At 41.9% G+C, this 22,409-nt stretch overlaps 1 protein-coding gene across 4 annotated transcripts in view; it reads right to left on the minus strand.

Moving 5' to 3' along the window:
- Ptpn13 (protein tyrosine phosphatase non-receptor type 13) overlaps window positions 1-22,409 on the minus strand; it is a 194,951-nt gene that overhangs the window by 95,750 nt on the left and 76,792 nt on the right. For all 4 annotated transcript variants that reach the window (XM_057771410.1, XM_057771408.1, XM_057771407.1 and 1 more), the window contains exon 7: window positions 15,995-16,558. In XM_057771410.1, coding sequence (XP_057627393.1) covers window positions 15,995-16,558 — 564 coding nt within the window. The remainder of the gene's footprint in view (window positions 1-15,994; window positions 16,559-22,409) is intronic.

The raw sequence follows: 22,409 nt of genomic DNA on the forward strand, positions 1-22,409 counted from the left end.
GCTAGGAACATCGCACAATGAAGTGTTCGTGCTAGGTTTCAACAGAAATTGCACAAGAGGACGAAGCTAACAAATAATGAAGAGGTTAGTTAAACAGCATCACAAGAGCCAGGTGGGTGAAGCCAGGAACAGTATGCTGGGAGAATCCCGGCAGAGCAGGAGTCTTGCTGAGAAAGACTTTAAACAAACACGAGGGAAGTAAATGCCTGGCCATGAACTCGTGGGAAGGAAGTTTCTATGATAACGCTCATCTGAAGAACAAGGCGTACTGTTGACGAGCAGACCGCCCCGCCTGTGTGCAGCCAACACAAGTATATTCTCACTGATGAAAAAGGGTTCAGAATTGAGAAGCATTGTCTAGTCCTCTTTGAACGACCACATTCTACTACAGAGAAATCTCATGGTAAAATAAGGTTTCAAATCCACTGGGTGAATATGAATGTGATTGAAAGGGCCATGGAAGATGAAGAACAACAACAACAAACAAACCCCAGTAGTGTCAATGAAAACAGTAATGTTACCGAATACTACTTTATTGCTAAGAACATAATAAAGTATGCACACATTAAAGAGTTACTTAGGAAGAACTGTTTCATTTGAAGGCACCAAAACACTTTGGTTTTCTTGTTGCCAACCTCTCCTGCAAATACCATGTGGGATTTTCCAGGGAGCCAGCACCAAGTCACAAATCCAGAGCCACAAGTTTCAGGACAGCAAGACCAGCAAGGCCCAGGAGAGGACCTGGCCATAGACACAGCACGCTCGGCTCTAAGAAGGAAGGCGCAGCAAACCTGCTTGATACACCGACCAGAGAGGTTTCCTGCGCTCGGATGCAGGGCCTCAGAACTTCAGCTTCGCGCTACATAAAGCAGCACATGAATCTACTGTTTCTGAACTATTTCTGTGAACCAAATCTCATCTGCCAGGGCTCATTTTGTCTGTGTTTCCTACATTAGCTTATAGTCTGTGGTTTGCCTTTTCTCTTCAGCCAGGGTTCCATCTGGAAGACAAAGGCAACTGTATTCAACCCCCTAAAGCTTCTTGAGAATGCAGCCCCCTCCCCGAAAAGTCCGCTGTCTCCAGAGGCTGTTCTCAGGGCTACGCCCAGGTTGGGGCACACCACCATGTTATGAACTAGCACTCTCCAAACACACTGCATGACTAGCTCTGTCTTTAAAGGGTAGGAAGACATTTTCCTTCTTTACAGTGGGGAAGGGCCATTTAAACGGAAGGGATCGATCTTGCAGGCCTCTTGTAGTCCAGTGTCATTAAAGTGCTGTTAGCCACGCTCTTTCCATGCAGCGACGTGACAGATATAACTAGATTAAAAGTCCCAAACAGTATTTTCTACTTAGTTATAATTTTAAAAAGGTTTATAATCACATTAAATTATCAGCTAGTCGTGCTTACAGCAATAAAAAGCTTCCACCTTTGTGTGAGCTCCCCTACCCCTCTCTGGTTTTTCAAGACAAGAGTTTCTCTCTGTATAACCCTGACTGTCCTGGAACTCGCTCTGTAGACCAGGCTGGCCTCAAACTCAGAGATCCACCTGCCTCTGCCTGAGTGCTAGAGTTAAAGGCAAGGACAATCACGACTCCATCCATGTCTAAATTAGACAGCAACACCAGCCACTTCAGAAAGTACAACTGCATGTCCTATGTCAAGGCCATCTACGTTGGTGTGGAGAAGCCCATGCACCGTGCTCACAGACCACTTGGGTCACAACATTTCTTGGCTCTGTGATGATCAGAAAGAGGTTTTCTACCTCAGCTCTGGTGTGTAGCAGGCGGATAGAACCTACGTTTCTGTGAAGTGCCCTGGCATTATCAAACACCTTGCTCTTACAAGACTCAGATGACAGTGATATTTATCATTGTTTCTTTTTTGGATTTTTGAGACAGGTATGTAGCCCTGGATGTCTCTGGACTTGCGGTGCAGACCAGGCTGGCCTCAAACTCACAGAGGTCCACCTGCCTCTGCGTCCTGAGTTCTGGAATTAAAAGTGTGTGCCAACACAGCTGGCAGTGTTTTCTGTCCACATCTCAAGGCACAATTCTAGCACTGTAGATTTGGTCCAGATCCGAGGACTGTAATAGTAATTGTGTAATTAAGAAAAAAAGTTTGATACTTATGACAATGTTCAAATATACATAAAAACAAATAATATAGATGTCATATACAACACATTTCTTGGGACTAATTAGAATTTTAACTGGTATCAGACAATGTTGTGTTTGTGTATGTGTACACATGTCTGTGTGTGCTTGTGTGCAACATGTGCCAATGGAGGCGGAAGGACAACCTTGGCTGTCGTTCCTGAGGTTTCGTCTGTTGTTTCTTGAGACAGGGTCTCTCTTTGGTTGGAGCTTTCTAATCTGGCTAGGCTGGGTGGCACTGGGCCTACGGATCTGCCTGTTCCCACTTCCCCAGCAGTGGGGTCGTTGTGCACCACCATGTCCTGCTTCTCTTTGGGGTCTACGGACTGAACTCAAATTGCCATTTAACAACTGCAAGACAAGATGCTCCTAAGAACCTATTTACGGAATATTACAAAGTTTTCTGAATACTAAAAATTATGATCATATGAAATGGACTGAATTGGGCTCCCCTCTGTATGCTGTGAATACCATTGCTTAATTTGAAAAAAAACAAACAAAACTGTCTTAGGCCTGTGCAGGGCAGAATAGAGGTGGGGGGGAGGGGGTACTAAACTGAATGCTGGGGGAAAGAAAGTGGAGTCAGGGAGATGCCATGTAGCCACCAGAGGGAAAAGACGCTAGCTGCCAGTTGGGCCACAAACCTTATAGTAAAATATAAAATAATAGATATGGGTTAATTTAATATGTAAGAGCTTGCTAGGAATATGCTATAGTGATTGGCCAAGCAGTGATTTAACTGATACAGTTTCTGTGTGGTTATTTCGGGGCTGAGAAGCCAGGAACAAACAAACAAGCAGCCTCCTACAACACACATATCTGAATATACACTTTACAAAATGCATTTGTGGCCTCTACCTTCAGTATAATGCCAGTACTGGGGAAAATGGGCTCTCATCAGTATGATGGAAGAATTATGTTCACCTCTGCTGGGCTAAACTATTCTCTATTTGCCAGTTTATAACTTTTTATCATCTATTAAATGTGTAGATAAGACCTACAACAAAGAAACTGATAAACATGGGTCCATTTATGCTAGGTCATGTCTCATTCGTCTGAAAATTTCCTTTACTAAAACCTGCTAGGAGTGTGTGACTTCAGACACAGAAGGAATTCTGGAAATATCAGGGTTAAGAACAGCAAGACTGAAAAACACTAGGGAGATCACATCAGTGAAACCAAAGTCCACCAGACCCGTACTTATGACACACACACACACAAACACCACACACACACCATACACACAGATACACATCACACACACACAACACACACAAGCATCACAATACACACCACAAACATACATAGCACACATACAAAACATACACACAACATATACACACCACAAAGACACATACATAGACACAGCACATGTACACCACACACACACACACACACACACACACATGCAAATACCCTCTCCTGACCATTGGGAAAGACTAGAACGAATAAGACTAAAGAGGCATGACTGAGAATTTAGCTATATTCTGTAATATTACATATTCCACTGTCTCAAAAAGAAGAGGGCACTTAATTAAGTTCTCATACTTCTTCAGCACAGTATAAGTATTTTTCATCCTTTACATACAGCTTCCTCCAGGGAACAGACGTGACGTCAACTCTCCAACCACACTGATTCCACTGATAACAATTAATAAGCAGCATCTCAGGGGTTATAATGTTTTCCAGAAGTTCTTTACAACCAAGAACCACAATTTCTCCTAGTGCAATACACATCAGTGACTTAGCTGCAGGAACTCATGATGTGTGATCATGGCTTACAAGCTGAGGCATCTCTCCCAGTTTTGCATACAATTCTGGGCTCGCACAAAGCTCTCTCATTCAACCATTTTCACATTAAATTAATCTAAGCCAGCACAAACTATGACCTAAAGGCAGCATTACAAGTGACACACAGCCAAGCTCAGGCTACTAATGTACAGCCACCTCCAGTGCCAAGACTCTGTGTTTAGCTTGGTATTTCTGTGCCTTCACTACACGACTCAGATTACAGTGGTCAGTTCTAGAGAGCAATGTCAGCTCTAAGATGACAGCAGTGACTGACTTTCTACTTCACACTAAACATCTTAGACCTCGCTTTTGTTTTTAAATGAAATGGCCCTAATAAATGACACACTTCAAGGAGCAGAGAAACACAGTTGTACTGCTGGTATTTACACACTAGATGAACCTCTCTGGGTGTCCACAGAAGTCACTTTCCTCTGTTCTCCAGGTCCCTCTCTAGTCTGCATCTGTGCTCTGGTCAGCAGAATACAGTCCAAAAGCTCCCAGAGGGGATCGTGTGGAAGGCAGATTTAACCTGGAAGAAGGGTTACATGGAGAACCTCTGTGACTGAGCCATTCCAAACATGTAAAGCTTGTGCCAAGGCAGGTGTGACAGAAAAGTCTCCAGTTCCCCAGGGCCCAGAGCAATGTGGAGCTGTATCTGGGCCCTGCCTTACATGGTGACTGTCAGTGCTCATCGAACACCATCCAGGATTCTCTGCTGTTCTTACCTCACCAGCCCTTCTACAACATTCAAAGGCAGATGAACAAATATAGATCACCACCCTGAGCCACGCAATGCCTGAAACATTTGACAGTCTCGAGGATGGATGGTCACATAAATGGAGGCAGGAAAATGTAAAGCAGCCTTGTATGGGTTAGATGGCAGGTAGATGGGCAGGAATTTCTTTTGTATTTACAAATCTATGTAGAAATACACTGGATGTTCTTTATACATCTTTTATTTACATATAAATGTGTAAGCACATATACATTTATTTCCCTCTGTACATACAGAGATGTGGAAGGGGGTATGGAAAGAGGAAGGAGAAGAAAGGAGAAGTGGAGAGAGCGAGAGCGACAGCCAAGTCTAAACAACGAGGCAGCGACCGACAACCAGGGGCCAGGACGCCAGCCCGTGCGCACAACAGAACGCTACTGAGGGGCGGATGTCCGAAGTGTCTTCAGGTTTGTATGACTGACAACTGCGGAGACAGAAGGGACTGGGAAGAAATGAGATAGTTTGTAAGAACGAAACAGTCAGGTCTCAGCTGAGATCATCTACACTGGACAGCAAGTTAGAGGCCAGCTGTCTCAGAAAACAGAACAAGGCTAACCAAACAACCGAACACATTGCTGGGTTTTAATACCATGATGAAACTTGTTGCTAGTAAGACTCATTTGTATTACATATTTTTAAGATTTATCTGTGAGTCTGCATCTACTTCCTCAGGAGGTTATATCAAAGTCAAACTAAGTTTCTAAGTGGCTAGATTTAATTTAGATCCTTACTTTATAAAATTATAAAATTTTTGTGGATCCAAAATTAACATTTTGTTTTAGAAATATAGATACAATAAAGTTTGCATTACATAGGCCTAATGATGTAGTGCTGTTCTGGCCTGCACTGACTCCTACTGTGGCCACCACCAAAGGCGCCCGTGTCAGTGAAACAGACGAGGCACACAGCAGTTGCGGACTGGCCCCAAGTGGCTCTCAAAGGTAGGGTGTGCAGCCACAGCATCTCCTCATTAAACAGGCTCTACTGCACAATGCCAGCCCTGGAGACACTGTAGACCCTGGGTTCTTTCGAACCCACATGTTGATCCGTCCACAACAGTGCACGTCAAATATACAAAACTCATTGTAATCTCAGGAACATAATAATAAAGTCACTAGTGTCTAAAGGGCTCTTGACTAAGACTGGGACATTCCCTCTTCCTGGTATTTATTTCTGTGGAACTGATATCAGTGCAACAGCAGCTTAAAATACTATTTTAGCTTATGGGATGATTTAATCTTGCCATATTTTTACTTTTCTTTCTTTTTCTACTTGTAAATAAGGTAGAGAAAAAACTGGCACAGCTCATAACTAGCATTTTGATCTAGCAAGAACATGTTAGGGAAACAATCTCTTCCTGAGGACTACAACATTATGAATGTTAAAATCCGAAAACTGAGCCCTCTCAAATGAAATGGTATACCTTTATAACTAAAAATAAGATGCTATGTATGTGTGAGAGTGTTCATGCATTCCAGCCGACTTTCAACCCTATCCACACAGCTATCAAGGACAACAAAACTGGGCCGGGATCAGAGGTCACAGTACTTGAAAGAAGGAAGCAATATCTCATTTTGAGGTGAAGTAGATTGATGGCATAGCTGACTAAATAAATGATATTTAACTGTCGGCTTTGTAGAAAACACTGTATCTGTAAGTTGCAGAGTGGCTCGGACTGCTGGGAGAACATGTTAGAACCCCAGGCAGGTGTGGAGTCCCGCCCACGCAGCTCTCGGAGTGCTGCTCCCACGTCACTCTGTCACAGAGAAGAATTCACTGTGAACCACTGAGAAGGCATGGGGTACGTGGTAATTACAACACCAGAGACTCCTAGTAAGAACCAGACTCCACTGGCTGTGGGACGCGGGTCAGAGGTAGAAATGAGAGCTACCAACCCTCAGGAAGAAAGCAGAAAGAACCAGCGAGGAGCGGTCTTATGTTGAAGTGAAACATGGGACTGGGGGCTGGAGAGACAGCTCAGCAGTGCGGAGCACAGCTCTGGCAGAGACAACGCGTGCAGCTCACAGCCACCTGCAACCTCAGGTGCAGGAGACCCAACGGCCTCCTGGCCTCAGCAGGCACGGTACACACATGGTACACATACATAATGCTGGGAAACACTCAAACATAAAATAAAGATTAATAAATCTTTTAAAAAGTGCTTTATTTCTGTTTCATATGTTCTACCTGCACGTGTGTCTGTGCACCATGTGCGTTCATATCCACCAAGTCTACAAGACAAAGCTGGATCCCCTGGATCTGGAGGTGCATTTGTATGTCACCATGTGGGTGTCTGGAATTGAACCTCAGTCCTCTGGAGGAGCAAGTGCTTGTAACTACTGAACCATCTCTGTAGCGCCCCCCCCCGTTTTAAAAAGAAAATTTAAAAGTAAAGAAAAGAGACATCAAATTTTAAAACTGGTTTTTAACATAGAGAACTCTTGTGCCTTCTGCCTGGCTTTCTAGAGAGAATTATCTCAACACTAAATTGTCAACTACAACAGGTTAGTAATAATTTAGAATTTTTAAGCTTTAACTATCATTTCTTTCATAGGATCTTTGTTGATCCTTTCTCATTCTGTTCCCAGGGAGGTTGGAATACTCACTGCTACTGCTGTGATAGATCTCTTCCTCATTTCTAGCTGCAGGACGAGCCCCAGTGGCCCCCAGTAGGTGGCATCTCGTTGGAATACCATTCCAGCAAAGCTGCTGTCTTAGCCTGGCACAGTCTTTCCCAATGCTAGCCTGCCTCATTAGACCAAAATTATGTAACTTTGGTAAGGAGAAACTGGGGCTTGTTAGGTGGTGAGCTCAATGTTCAAGTTCCCAGGCAGTAACAGCTAAAAGTGTTATCTGGCGTAGCCTGCCGCTCCACACAACAGAGCGGCGCTCAACGTGATTAACTAATGCCACGTAATACCTGAGAGGGCTTAAAAAGGAGAGAGAGAGAGAATTTAAGACAGCTTTTTGCTGTTTCTGGGTTGCGTGCTGCAAAGAAATTGTCCTGACTCAGCAGCAGGAAAAAACTGGCTGTTTTAAAATGCCGGCTTTCTGGGCTGTGCCGCCATCGCTATCTCTGTCTGGCTCCTGCGGGAGACAAGAGTCTTTGAATGGACCATTTGGAGTAAAGTGCTACGATTTGTTTGATGGCAACTAGACTCGCTGTGTGCCTAAAAGGAAGTCATTGTGCGCTGTGGCTCAGAGGCACAAGCAGCTCCGCCATGTTGGACTGGGCGGGGCAAGCCGGCCGGCAGTACCTGTTTTTGACCTAGGAATGTCACAGGTTAGATTCTTTTTTTTTTTTTTTTTTTTGGTTTTTCCGAAACAGGGTTTCTCTGTAGCTTTGGAGCCTGTCCTGGAACTCACTCTGTAGACCAGCCTGGCCTCGAACTCACAGAGATCCGCCTGTCTCTGCCTCCCGAGTGCTGGGATTAAAGGCGTGTGCCAGTACCGCCCGGCCACAGCTTAGATACTTAAGTGCTTAGCGACTTAAAAGTGCAAAACAAAGTGCTCCTGGATAGTAAAAAAATTACAGATTCACAATAAAACAGATGCAGACATAAAAGACCACAGTGTTGGATGAATGTACGTAGGTTTGAGAGAGAGAAGAAAATGAATATAGAGAATAAAGTTAATAGTTTAAAAAAAAGGGTAAAGTTTTTAAAGAGACAGAGTACAGATAGTTATAGATTAAAAGAAATAAAGAAAAATAAGCCACGTAACAATGGAAAATTCAGAGTCTGGATAATTTGCATTGTTATGATTTTAAGGTCAATTTTGTTATATGTATATGCATATTTCTGATCTTTATTAAGGTATTGTGATTGTGTAGTTCATTTAAAAATGTAATATATAATTAGAAAATATAGGTTGTTAATGGATAATCATCTATAATAGTCTGTTTTCTTTAAAATTTTTTACTGTAAAGGAGCAAAGTACAGAGAGACATTTCATTATATGGGCTGCCAAGCAGAACCAGAATGGATATAAGGGTATTATGATTTCAAAATTTGGGACTAAGGATATGATGCTTTGGAAAGGGTCTTCTTTTGTTTTCACAGACCCTGTGGATTGTTTCTATCCCAATATGGTATGATAGACCACGCCCTCCTGAAAGGTTGCTGTGAACACCCTCAAAAAATTGCTTCAGTCAACTGCCCACTGAGATGAACCTGGCACACAGGTTATACCATGAAAGACCTGATTAACAGCGCCCCCATTCAGCAGGAAGCAGTTTGGAGACAAAAAACTGCACCCATGTTCCCAAATATTGTTTATAAATGTTCTTTTACATTTAAAGGGGGATAGGATATAGATATGAATAATTTGCATTGTTATGATTTTAAGGTCAATTTTGTTGTATGTATATGCATATTTCTGATCTTTATTAAGGTATTGTGATTGTGTAGTTCATTTAAAAATGTAATATATAATTAGAAAATATAGGTTGTTAATGGATAATCATCTATAATAGTCAAACTTGTAGTCATGTTAGTTAGATTTTCTGGATATATAGAGATATATTTCAGTTAGACAGACATTCTTCATATCTTTCAAAGACTGCAGAATATGGCATTTAAATGTTTTAATAACTTAGGGCTTTTCATGACAAGGAGACACGTGTGCTCCTGGCAGCACCAATCTACTTCAAGAGGAAGATGGGCATGGAAGAGGCTCCTTATGGAGTTTGATAGCCATTTGGGCAAGAAACTGCTCTTGCCTGGACTATTGCATAAACTGGACACAGAGAAGCCTCAGAGAGAGGACTGCTGAACTTGCCTAAAGGTGAGATGATCTTTCGGGGTTCCTGATTTATGAAAGAGTCTACGAGACATTCTGCAGGACACAGCAGATAGTGACTAAACTGCCTTTGAAATTTCCTGCTTCATGGAAATGTCTGAACACTATGGGCCTGAAGGTAGAAGATGGATGCCCCAACGGTACAAAAGAACTTTGGGTGACTGTCCAGGCAGCGAGATGTCTCTGTCATTTCTAGAGTTTGAAGTTTGACTTCTTGTTTGCTTAGGTAATATTATATCCTTCTGGAGTCTTTGATGGAGTTGCAGAATGGATACATAGTTATAGTTTTCCTTAGTTACGATAAAAGATAAAGTAAATATAAACAGTGTAACTGTAATTCTTGCTTGATAACTGTTTTGCTATATGTAATTTTACTATGTTAAAATGAAAGCCTTCTTTTTTGTTTAAACAGAAAAAGGGGAAATGATGTGGGAGTGATTTCTTTCTAATCTGTTGCTTTCATTGGTTAATTAATAAAGAAACTGCCTAGGCCCATTTGATAGGCCAACCCTTAGGTGGGTGGAGTAAACAGAACAGAATGCTGGGAGAAAGAAGCCGAGTCAGTGAGTCGCCATGATTCTCCCACCGGACACAGACACAGGTTAAGATCTCCCTGGTAAGCCACCTCGTGGGGCTACATAGAATATCAGAAATGGGTTAGATCAATATGTAAGAGCTAGCCAATAAGAGGTTATAACTAATGGGCCAGGCAGTATTTAAAAGAATACAGTTTCCATGTAATTATTTCGGGTAAAGCTATGCGGGCGGCCGGGTGCAGTGGATGCAGCCCCGCCGCTCATATCGCAACAATCTGGTCTCTTCTGAAATCTGGATGGCCAACAGAAAAACCCTATGACAGAGTTCAAAGCACAGGCTGACTGGGAAAAATGGATCACGGACCTCTTTTGACAAATCAGTCTACTTTTCTGAGCCTGAAGCAAAGAGCTGAGAGTCGAATAGACCCAGATTCTTTCCATGCAAACTCCGTGACCTTCAGGTCTAGTCTCCATTGGGCTGGTTAGGTGGCTGATGTCAGCTGAGGTGAGATGGAGGTGACTAAGGGAAAGGCTCTTTTCAAGAGGACAGGTCTGTTCCAGAGAAACGCTGCATTTGAAGGAGACTACTGTGTTCACTATCAGTGCAACGACCCTCTTTGCACATCCAAAAAAACAAATGAAATGTGGCGATTTCATTTTTTAGTTGTTTTAAATACTGAAACAAATTGTTTTTTCTTTTTGGGGTGCTGGGGATCAAACTTAAGGTTGGTGTGGTATGCCACTGAGCTATATCCCAGTCCTGAACATTTTTTAAAAGTAAAGTAGTAACAGGAACTCTCCAGCCGGAACTGTGAAAATCCATGATGGAAATAACCATCCTCTGATTGACAGGAACTCAATCACCACCAATTCAGGGATCGTGAGCGTGCTACTAAAGTCCAAGGCAGGACTTGATAAAGATGTACTCGAAGACGCCATCTAACCCTAAGATTACCGAAACCATTTGCAGTTGTCAGGATCAAGATCGCAAAAGATTGTAGAGCATTTCAAAGTATGAGTATTTGGGAAAAATACATAAATATGAATGGTGTGTGCATTGCGGGTGAACTGTTCTGCTTGGTTTACCCCACATAAAGACCTTGATTTCCATGAGAATTCAAGGAGACAAATAGCATTTATTTTCTATTCTAGTCTTTCTCTGTGTACAAGTTAAGACCTTTGCTGCATTTGTTTGCACAGCTTGTGTAAATTACATGTGCAGAGATACAACACAGTTGAAAACCAGTCTGCCCCAAACTAAAAATCACACTGGGATTGATGTTTTTGAATTCCATACCTCAACTGTGCTACGTAATGATGCTAGTAGGCAAGCCTAAGTTGGGGCTACTGGAAAATATAATAATGGAGGCTTAGTTAAGGTGGTCTAACTATTTGCACAATAAATCTGTATCTTCAGGTTTTGTCTATTACGTTTTAGAACACCTGAAAAAATACAGGCAGGTTTTATTGATAGCAAATGCTTTTGAAATCTTCACAGTAAAGAGATTCAGAACAGAAAATGTCTAGTTATTAAATAGTTCCAAGCACACTGTATTTTTTAAAAGTTTGTTAAAGTGTATATATCCTTTAACAAACGTAAAATTTTAAAATCTGGAAATATTGTGTTATCATAACTACTTAAGTGAACTTAGGACTATTATGTGTTATCTTTACAGAGAAACTTGTGTGGACTCACACTGGGTAGTGAACACACCGACTGCCTCGTGAGATACACGGACTACATGCTAATGTATTTTGTTACAGGCAGTCCAATGAAAAGTTACTTATTTAAACAAAATACATTAAACTGACAATCATAGAACAATTTGAAGATTTTCATTCCACTAATATCTGATTTCCATAACGCAAACCTAGCTAGGCTCCACTATAAAAATTCAGTTTTACTAAGCCATACTAATAACTTTTAAAACACTAAGGCAAAGAGTCTTTTGCAGCCAATACATCGGAATGCCAGACAATACAAATTTCCTTTTCTTCTGTGTGTGTAGTGTGAGCAGAGCAGGCATGGATGTATGCGAGTGTGTGCCTGCGTGTGTCCACATGTGGGTCAGAAGACAACAGGTACTCCGTCCGGCTGGTGATCTCCACCTTATTTAAGGCAGCGTCTCTGACCACACAGGGAACTCAGTGTTTCAGCGACACTAACTGCCCAGCATGCTCCCGGGACCTGCAGGATTCTGCACTCCCACAGTGAGGTTACAGGCACACACGTCCACGCCCAGATCGGGAAAGTGTTCGGGTTCTTATGAGATCTGGTCATTACGTCCACAGAGTAAAGGGTCTTACACAACGAGCCATCTCTTCAGCTCCATGGTTTTATTATTAGTATCATCATCTTTGATAGAGAGTCTCACTAGGTAGCTCTGGCTAGCCTGGAATTTACTAAGTAGACCAGGTTGGCCTCAAACTCACAGAGATCTGCCTGCCTCTGCCTCCCGAGTGCTGGGACTGGAAATGTGAGTCATCATGACCAGTTCCATGGTTTTATTCACATGAAGAAAAAAAAAGATATGGTTCATTCTAAATGTCAGAAATATTTATCTCGTTTATACATATCTCCATTATTCAAAGGTTAACCATGTTTTTTTCTATTTGATCCACAGACATTATTCAGAGGTTAACTATAACACTTTTTTCTATTTGATCCATGGACAGTTAACTATAATAGTTTTTTCTATTTGATCCATGGACATTATTCAGAGGTTAACTATAACAGTTTTTTCTATTTAATCCACAGAGGTCATTCGGAGGTTAACTACAACAGTTTTTTCCATTTGATCCTTGGACAGCTGTCTTTTCCCACAATGGAAATATTTCTTTATGTGTGTCTTCAAGAGCACACAGTCTTAGGTGCAGATAAACTACAGTTTACATGTAAGCTGCCGCTGGGTAACACTGAAGGCGTCCTGACTTCACAAGTGGAATCCTTCCTCTTCAGCTACAGGAAGGGCCTGCTGCTGCCATCACAAAGGCTAAGACTGATACAGAGAATAAACGTGTAATTTTATTTCTCATTTTATTTCAGAAATACATAGTAACAGGGCTGGAGAGATGGCCCAGCAGGTAAGAGCAATTGCTGGTCTCACAGAGGACCTGGATTCAGTTCCATGTAACACTGTATGATGGTTAACAATTATTGGTAACTCCAGGTCCAGGGGATCCATGCCCTCTTCTGGCCTTCACAAACACTAGCCACATACACGGTGCACAAACATACATGAAGCACTCACACAAACATGTAAAGAATATATTGAATTACTTTTATTCCAAAAATCCCCATGTTCCTAAATTCCCGGGCGGTTCCTGAGCAGCTAGGGGCGGGAAATGCTGGCCAGTCTCGAGCGGCTGTAGGCAGGCAGCCAGCAGCAGAGACAGTTGTGGGTCCCTGCAAGATCCCCGGGTGGTTTACGAGCGGTGGCCCATCCCGGGTGGGTGTAAACAGGCAGCGGGTAAAAGGCACATAGACACATAAAATAGGCATAAAGCTAAACATTTATTAAAAGAGAGAAAAAAAAAGAAAGAGAGAGAGACAGAGACACGTCGTGCACATCAAAAGGGACAGTAAGAGAGTTTCAAGATGGGGGGCGGGGTTGGGGGGGGGTCACTGTGAGTGGGCGTGGCTTGTCCCTTAAAGGAACCAGAGACCAAAGAATAACAATTACTTTAAACATCACTAATACTTTATAAGGATGTATATCAGATACAAACCCACAATATCAATTAAATATCCATTATTTCCTCCATATTTCTCGATTCTTTAATAATTTGTAATCCCTGAGTTGAAGGAAACGCTGCAATATGTCTTTTACTAGGACAGTGCATGCTTCAACTTAAGCAAAAGAAGAACAGGCCTCTAGCAGAAGGAAGGAAATCTACAGGCAGACTAAACAACCACCTAAGATGGTTATGGGCTCAGGGCTGGGGGTATGTGAGCAGTTCTTTGCTGCGCGCACGGGAGGACCTGATTTTGATCTAGCCCACATAAAAGCCAGGCTTGGTGAGGAGACTTGTAATTGTAACTGGGTGGTGATTGGGTTTGGGGGAGGGGCAGTGGTGTGAGGTGAGGTGGGGATAAGCAGATTGCTGGGGCTTGCTCTTTAGTCAGAAAGTTTTGGGTTCAATGGAAACCTTGTCTCAGAAAACAAGGTGGTGGTTGGAGAGATGCTTCAGCAGCTAAGGGCACATACTTCTTAAAGGTTAGGTTCTGAACCACTAGGTAATGGCTCCTAACTCTAGGGGATCTGATGTCTTTGTCTGGCATCTAAGAGTACTATATTCCAATTCACAACCTCATACTCCTCATCGATACACACAGTTAAAAATAAAAATAAAAATAAGATCTTTTTTTTTTCTTAAAAAAAAAAAAGGTGGATGCTCCTGAGGAACAACACCCAAGATTGATCTCTGGCTCCAGACACACAGAGGCACATATGTCTGCACACATACGAACAAGCATCCCCTGCACACACATGTAAGCCAATCTCTGGCCTCCAGATAAACACAAAGGCACATGCGTCTTTATACACATGAAAAAGCATTCTCTGCACACACAAAAGACAGCATTTCCTCCATTCTTTTACTCTTTACTCTAAACAGAAAACATTATAAAGTCCTTTTCAAACAGCTACAACAAAGGAGAAAACAATTATAACAAAGAAATGGGAAATTATAAAGCTTTCATCCTAAAATAGTTCAGGATTTGGCTAGTTTGGTCTACACATAAGTTTTGGGGAAGCTGCGTCCATGTCCACATGTGTGAGTTTAGTTGAAAATCCATTTTTTCTCTTGCGTGCATTTATGCTAAAATAGTTACTATCCTTATATTGCAAACATAGCTTTATTCAATCTCAATGTTTTGATTTTTTTTTTCTGTGCGTGACTCAGATATTTTGGAGTCAGCTTAAACACAGAATAAGAATTTACCACATGCTGGGTATAGTTCACACCTTTAATGCCAGCACTGGTGAGATAGTTCAAGGCTAGCCAATACGACACAGTAAGAGCATGCTATATGTAACTTATAAAGTTGATTTTATGCTTTTCAAATTAAAAATGTAATAAATGCTTGTTTAATCACTTCACACTCATCTGATTCATCTATTTTTGCTAGGTCCATTTTATAGACAGCATAACTCAGACTAGGGACAATGCCTCAACTCATAGACACAAAATGGTGACTTTAAATCTGTACACCTACATACCATGTTTTTAGAAATGCAGATCTCAAACTATTTCAAACCAACGATGCCTGTCATGTACTCTTAAACCTGTTTTGGAAGCTGATGGTTTGAGTTCACCTGGTATCAAGCAAGGTCACCTCCCTGAGCTTGGTGTGACCCACTGCTTCTGAGACCCACGAGCCAGCCATTCCCTGAGGCCTCCACTGAGACAGCACACATCACATAACACTGCCTGACACAGAGGGTTAGAGTTAATACATGCACTGTGGAGTGCTTGTGTAGGGGGACTTGAGCATGCTGCAGGTAGGGGGAGTTGGGCATGCTTTAGGGAGGGGGAGTTGGGCATGCTTTAGGGAGGACTTAGGTGTGCTTTAGGGAGGACTTAGGCATGCTATAGGGAGGACATAGGCATGCTGTAGGGAGGACTTAGGCTTGCTGCAGGGAGGACCTAGGCGTGCTGCAGGGAGGATCTAGGCGTGCTGCAGGGAGGACATAGCCGTGCTGTAGTAGGGAGGACTTAGGCGTGCTGCAGGGAGGACTTTACAGCACACTCTGATTGGAGTTTTGATAGAAGACTGAACAGAAACTCACAGAGGAGCTAATGTGGCCTAGATGCAAACGCTTGGCAGTGGAAATCAGACTTGTAGAATGGTTTAATAGCCCTTCTTTATTTTAAGACACAACCTTAGGTATTTTAATTCATTTATTCTCTCAGACACACACAGATTTACTAACCTTCCACGTTCATGGCTTCTCTCAGAACCTGAAGCTTCTTTTGTCTCTCTCGAATTCGGTCCAAGGCACTTGATACTGCGGAGGAGGTTGGTGTGTCTCGAGTGTGATATGCTGGTTCCGCTCTCTGAGGCCCAAAGACATCCAAGGCAATGCTTCCATCAGAGTACCTGGCCTCCTTCTTTCTAGGAGTGCTTGAAGTCCGTCCTGTTACCGCCTCAGGGTCACAGTGCTGGGACCTGCCAGTCTCTCCAGAAAAGTCCCTGTCAGCTGTACAAAGCAAGTCCATGGATGAAGCCCAGACCTTTTTCTTAGAGAATGTGTCGACTCCAGGGAAAGCCCTTTTTTGCGGACTGCTAGTTTTGAACTGGTAAGGGGAACAAACAGTCTCAGAATCTTCATGCCTGGAATTATTATCAGATGGGATATCTTTGAAATAATCTTCCTCATCTTGTGTGTCTCTGATGGACAGAAATCCCATAGATTTACTAAGCCCTTTGTTAAGAAAAGTCTGATGAGAGAATGGAGCCTTGTGTATGTCTAGTACATCAGAAGTGGAGCTTCTTCCTGGAATGATAAGAATCTATCATGTATGCGCAGAATCTTTAGAAAGTCAGCAAGAATGTAACCCACAGCAGTTCCCTAAATTATCCACGTGTAGGATCAGAGACGAAATGATGATGGTAATCGTGAGTGTGGAACACGTGGAAACAGAGCGTATAAATCATTGAGGCCAATGTCTCTTTGCTCTGCTTTGGCAATGATGGGGCCCTTGTGCATGCAAGAACTGCACCACTGAGGGATGCCTGCCTCTCAAGGCCTCTCAGCGAACAACATAAATAGCATACTGAACCTACGCTTCCGAGTAGTACTATTTCCATCAACAGAAGTAAACTATTTGGTTTTCAAACAAAGACAAAAGCTGTTAATAACATCTACTTTTGTAGAACGGTAATTGTCCATGAAATTATAGGGATAATATAATGCATAACATACTCTTTTAACTTGTAAAAATATAACTTAAAATATGTTTCAGGTAAAAAGTCCTGGTATTTCTGATCCTTTAAATAAATGTTTGATTGAAGAATATAGAATTCTTTCTATTCTGCATAGGAAGAAAACTGCAATACATGGAATTATCAAGTTCAAGAAAACTTTGCCATATCTGAAACCGAGATAACTTCCACTTAAACTGTTAAAGAAATTGTCTTGCCAGACTAGAGACTGAAGTTCTTCCCTTAGAATGGAATGTACACCATTTTGTAGCTGCAGCAGTAATGCTATCTTCGTCTCTAAAGGTCAGCAGAGTTAAAACCAGGTATGTATCCGGTGGGTTGTAGAGGTCAATGGAGACACATCAGAAATGTTCATTCAGCTACATCAATTCTATGAATCAACAGACTCAACAACCAAAATGGTATTTGTTCAGTATTGAAAAAAAAGTTGGAAATATTTTGCGGTTACTACCTCAATAGCCCTAAATATTGACAACTTTCTCTGCCATATTCTGTGATTTCTCCTTGAAAGTAAACATGCCGTATAATATGACTAGATCCTTCTTAGTAACAAGGAACTGTTTTCGAATTCATTTGAATCTACCAGTTGTCACTTCAAAGCAATAACTATAAGCTTTAATTCCTTGACAACAAATGTACCTTAAAAATATGAGGAAAAGTATATTTAAATCAGTTGATGCAATAAATAACAATACAAATGCTAAGTGGTTTGTATTTCATATCCCTGTAAAACATGGATCTAATTCAGCATAACTACCGACAGCTTCCATACTTGAGGTACTGGATCTACGGGGCACTAGGAAACATACTCTCCCGCACCCAGGCAGATTATTACAAAATTTAGCTTCTGGCTGAAGGCATGGTTGTGTCACAGTCCTTCAGGGCTAAGTAACATTGTTACACAAACTACATTTTGAAGCTAGCAAATTTAAAACTGTATAGACTTCAAGACAAATATATTCTAGTAAGCTGACCGAATACATAAGCTAAAAAGTAAAAGAACTGAGGATCCTAGGATCACGAGCCACATGCAAATGCAGCCATCCTCAGTGGCCGGAGCTGGAAAACTCAAGCAGGGTATGCTGACACACCACAAGCTCATGCACAGCCAGTCTTCCTTGATATGGTGTGCACTCTCCACTCCCACTTCTCCTCATTCTCCAAATCCCCCACCTTCACTGGCATCCAGCTGACCCCCACCTCTTTCCCACCACGGAGGAGTGCCTTCTCACCTTCCCTGGCTCATGCCACCCACCCCAGGGTCTCTGCTATGGGCCCTTACAGTGCCAGTGTTTCTCCCTTTGCACTGAGCTGTTCCCATTAGGACACAAATGCCATCTTTCTCAAAAGACAGACAAAACCAAGACAAACTCCTCCCATTCCCTCACCCCCTTGCAGCTGCTGTCTCTCCAGTTCCTCACTCTTTATTCACTATGTCCTCTACTGGTCAGACTCCAGCTACTCCACATCTGGGTGGTCCATCACACACCACTAGCGGCCTCCACATTGCCTAGCTCGGCGACTCTGCTCCAGGTGAACGCCTTTCTCTTTCAAGCCTGGCTCCCCTGCTGAGGCTGCTTGCCCCTCTCCAAATCCTTTAATGTGTGTTCAAATGTTGGGTTTCCTCATGTATCAGGTTCAGAACTCCTTTTAATTTAGTCTTTTCCTTATAAAATTTTATTAATATTAATAAAAATAAAAAATATGACCTGGATTTGTAAAACTCCCACGTTTTCTTTCTTAATACCTATCTTTTTGGGGAAGCTCCAGTCTTACACAACTGGAGCTCCTGCTACCGTGCCTGAGGAGCACCTCAAACTGTCCAAGGTTCCAACTCGTCTTGTTTTCTGCTCCCAGTCTTTCCTAATACTGGTTACTCAAAGCGGAAACATGGGGACTCTCCTTAAATGACTCATCCTCCTTAGCTTCCTCAGCAATTCTGTTCAGAATTCTCAAAGACACCTCACTTCATGTGTTAATTTCCAATTCCATCACATCAAACCCAATTAATGACGCTGAGTGGCAAGTTCACTGCTGTGCCCTCAGATTCGCTGCTTCTATGAATTCCATCCAACAACCAGAATTATCTTTTTCCAATGTCAATTCCACCATGTCACTGACCTGCTCAACTAATCAGACAGCCTATCATTCATGGAAACCTCCCAGCCTGCACTTGGTATCTCTTTTCTCACTTTATCCAAGCAGCAGGCTCTCTGTTGACCTCTTATAAATAAAATATACTTTTCTGCCTTTTCTTTTCCAGATCTTTCTCATGTCCAGTTTCTTTGCATTCAATTGTTTTAATCTTTTCAAAAAAACTGATTAGCTTACTTATCTTTATGTGTATGGGTGCTTTGCCTGTATGTATTTAAGTGTATGACATGTGTGCAGTACCTCCAGAGGCCAGAAGAGGGTGTTGGATCACCTGGGACTTGAGTTACAAAAAGCTGTAAGCCACTTTGGGATGCTAGGAATTTAACTCAGGTCCTCTGGAAGAAGCCAGTACTTGTAACTGCTGAGCCATCTCTCCAGGCTCCCCACAGTTTTATTTTAAATGGGACTTCCTAAAACTAGCCAACCCTAATGTCACTGTAATGTAAACAAAACACTTACCAAATAGATTGCAAGTCTCTTCGACTTGTAAGAGCTAAGTACATGTCTGCGTTAGACTGTTAGTGGTTACTAACAACATATTAGTTGGTCATGGTATCTCTAGGAAGCATGTCTTCTCCCTGGCCACACTGGCCTGAAGGAAATGCGACTACACACCTTTCAGCAGTTGCTGATTTATAGACAGGGTCCTATGGTTGTGATGAAAATAAATTAGATACAGAAATATTTCAGTATATATCTATTGAAAGTCCAAAAGGCTAAGGCCAACATATTACATATTAAATTTACATATTAAAACCCTATCTCAAAGAAATCAAAAGTGGTGTTGGGGAGATGGCTTAGTGGTTAAGAGCACTTGCTGCTCTTACGGAGGATCTGGGTTCAGTTTGCAGTCACTACATTGTGGCTCACACTGTCACTCAGTTCCTGGAACCCTCTTCTGGCCTCTGTAGGCACTATAAACATGTGGTATACATATAAGCAAAACATTCACACACATAAGAGGAGGACAGCAGAAGAAATGAGCTATAAGGGCGGCAACGAGGAGGTGGCATTGACTGGGAATGGAGGGGATGACTGACAGGAAAGAGGGAAGGAAAGATAAAAAATATTATGAGGATTTAAAAAGCCACAAAAAACATACTGTATAAGGCTACTTAAAATATGTATGTACATGCATACATTTGTGTATACACATACATACATATATACATACATACATACATTTCTAATCGAGTTATGTCACATGGTGCCCCCAAGAGCTATGTAAATCTAACAAAAATTCCAGCATCAGGCATGGGAACCTCCAAACCTCCTGAATTGCTGTTTGAGGGAATACATGAGTCTCCCAAAACAATACAGGCTATTGACACTGCCCAATGTTACCTTCCCCAGAAACTGAAAAGTAAGTCCCTCCTACTGAGGACACCACACACTTCAGACACAGGACTGGGAGGAATAAAGCTGAAACTGACCCAGGAAGTCCCTCTGACGGCTGGCTTTTTCAGCACGGGAAGGCGCTATGAAGCTTGCCTAGTACGAGGAGCAAAACCTACAAACAAAAGGCTAGTTTGAACTCTATGAGCCACAGTGACTGGCCTGGCAATTATCTCCAAAGGGGCAACAGTGGTTATTTCACTGGGGCCAGCCAACAAGGAGGGATTCATGCCCGGTGCTATGGACACAGCCAACCACAGGTGACTGGAGAGCTCATAAACCCCAGAGGAAAGCTTGCTCCTGCCATCTCCCTTAGCGTATGTAATTGCAAACTGCAGCCTACACACTTATTCTCACGTTCAGAGATAAGCGTAGTAGCCCTCATCCCTCACCAGGGGAGCTTTTTTTTAATCACAAACTGAGACCACTAGAGGGATCCCCAGCTGGTCAAAATGCAGAGATTAAGTGTGTCTTTGAGGTGCCTAACCCTAAGAGGGCTGTTGGCAATGCAACTCTTGAGCCTAAACCTAAGGCTCAGGGAACATCATAAAAGAGGGGGCAGAAATGCTGTAAGAGCTGAGGACCAGGATGTCTACTGCTAGCCTAGATAGTATCCACTAGACATCATAAGAAAATGCACGTGTGAACTTCCAACTATATACTTGCTTGAACAATAATGGCATAATGGCATCACCAGTTGACTCGCCAACACAGACAGTGGAAATTTCACAAATGCTGCCCCTAGATGAACTACAGGTGATCAGTAGCTGATGAGACGGGGGAAATCAGTTTCCTCCAGGGACAGGATCCCAAAGCTGTCCAATCATGAGTGGTTTGTTCTGGACACATATGAAAATGGTCAGTGCTACCGGTACTCAACAGATTGTATGTGAGCACATACACACACAGCTTTATGTATGTAACAATAATTACAAGTGGTCATAAATTTGGGAGGGAAAGGCAGGAGTGAAATAAATGTAATGGTCATGTATAAAGTTCTCAAATTAAAAACACATTCATACAAATAAAACAAAAATAAATCTTCAAAAATAACAAGAAAATACATAGTGAAAATAAAACAATCTACTTAAAAGTTTACCACAACTTTGTTTTGATCCTCCAAATGTGTCAACTATAACTATGGTGGAATTTGTTGTTGAAGTTTTCAAATCATATCTGTTAACATTATAAGCACAAACCTAAGATTTCATGACAATTACTTATAAAAGCTTGAATCATAATTGAAGCCTATTTTGGTGGCCAAAAAGACCACAAAAAAGATGGTGAAGCAGAAAGATCTGAAACAAAAGAGAGATGTAATGAGGAAATGGGCAAAAAATGGCAGCATGAGACAATTTTAAAGCCAGAGGAGTACACACTTGTCGTCAACAATCCAATGGAAAGTATGAGCGTCGTAAAGTTATGAGTTACAAAAAATGTTAAAGAACATTGTGGGTAAAAGAAGAAAAAAAGCTAAGTGGCTTTTTTCCTGTATCTCTTTGCCTACGAATGGCTTTATCTGAATTTTGGAATCAAAAAGAGCCATGCTCTTAGGTAGGTGTGTAGGCACGTGGTAAGAAGGCTAATGTCAGATGGCCCAAACAAGCCATTTTTAAACCAAATCTTCCTGTCTGGCAGTATCACCATATTCTGTCACACTAATGATGCCCTCATTTCTTCAGCTGTACAACCAGACACATAACTGCTGACTTACACATTATAGGATGAAAAGTTGTGCTTTATAAAAGAGGATTATTTATGTACAATAAAAGATACAGTATAAAATAATAGTAAGAATTCTGAAAATCACAAATCTTACTAAATAAAGTAAGGGTACACTATAGGAGTGTAGT

Source organism: Chionomys nivalis, chromosome 6 (assembly GCF_950005125.1).
Source record: "Chionomys nivalis chromosome 6, mChiNiv1.1, whole genome shotgun sequence".
Lineage (NCBI taxonomy): Eukaryota > Metazoa > Chordata > Mammalia > Rodentia > Cricetidae > Chionomys > Chionomys nivalis.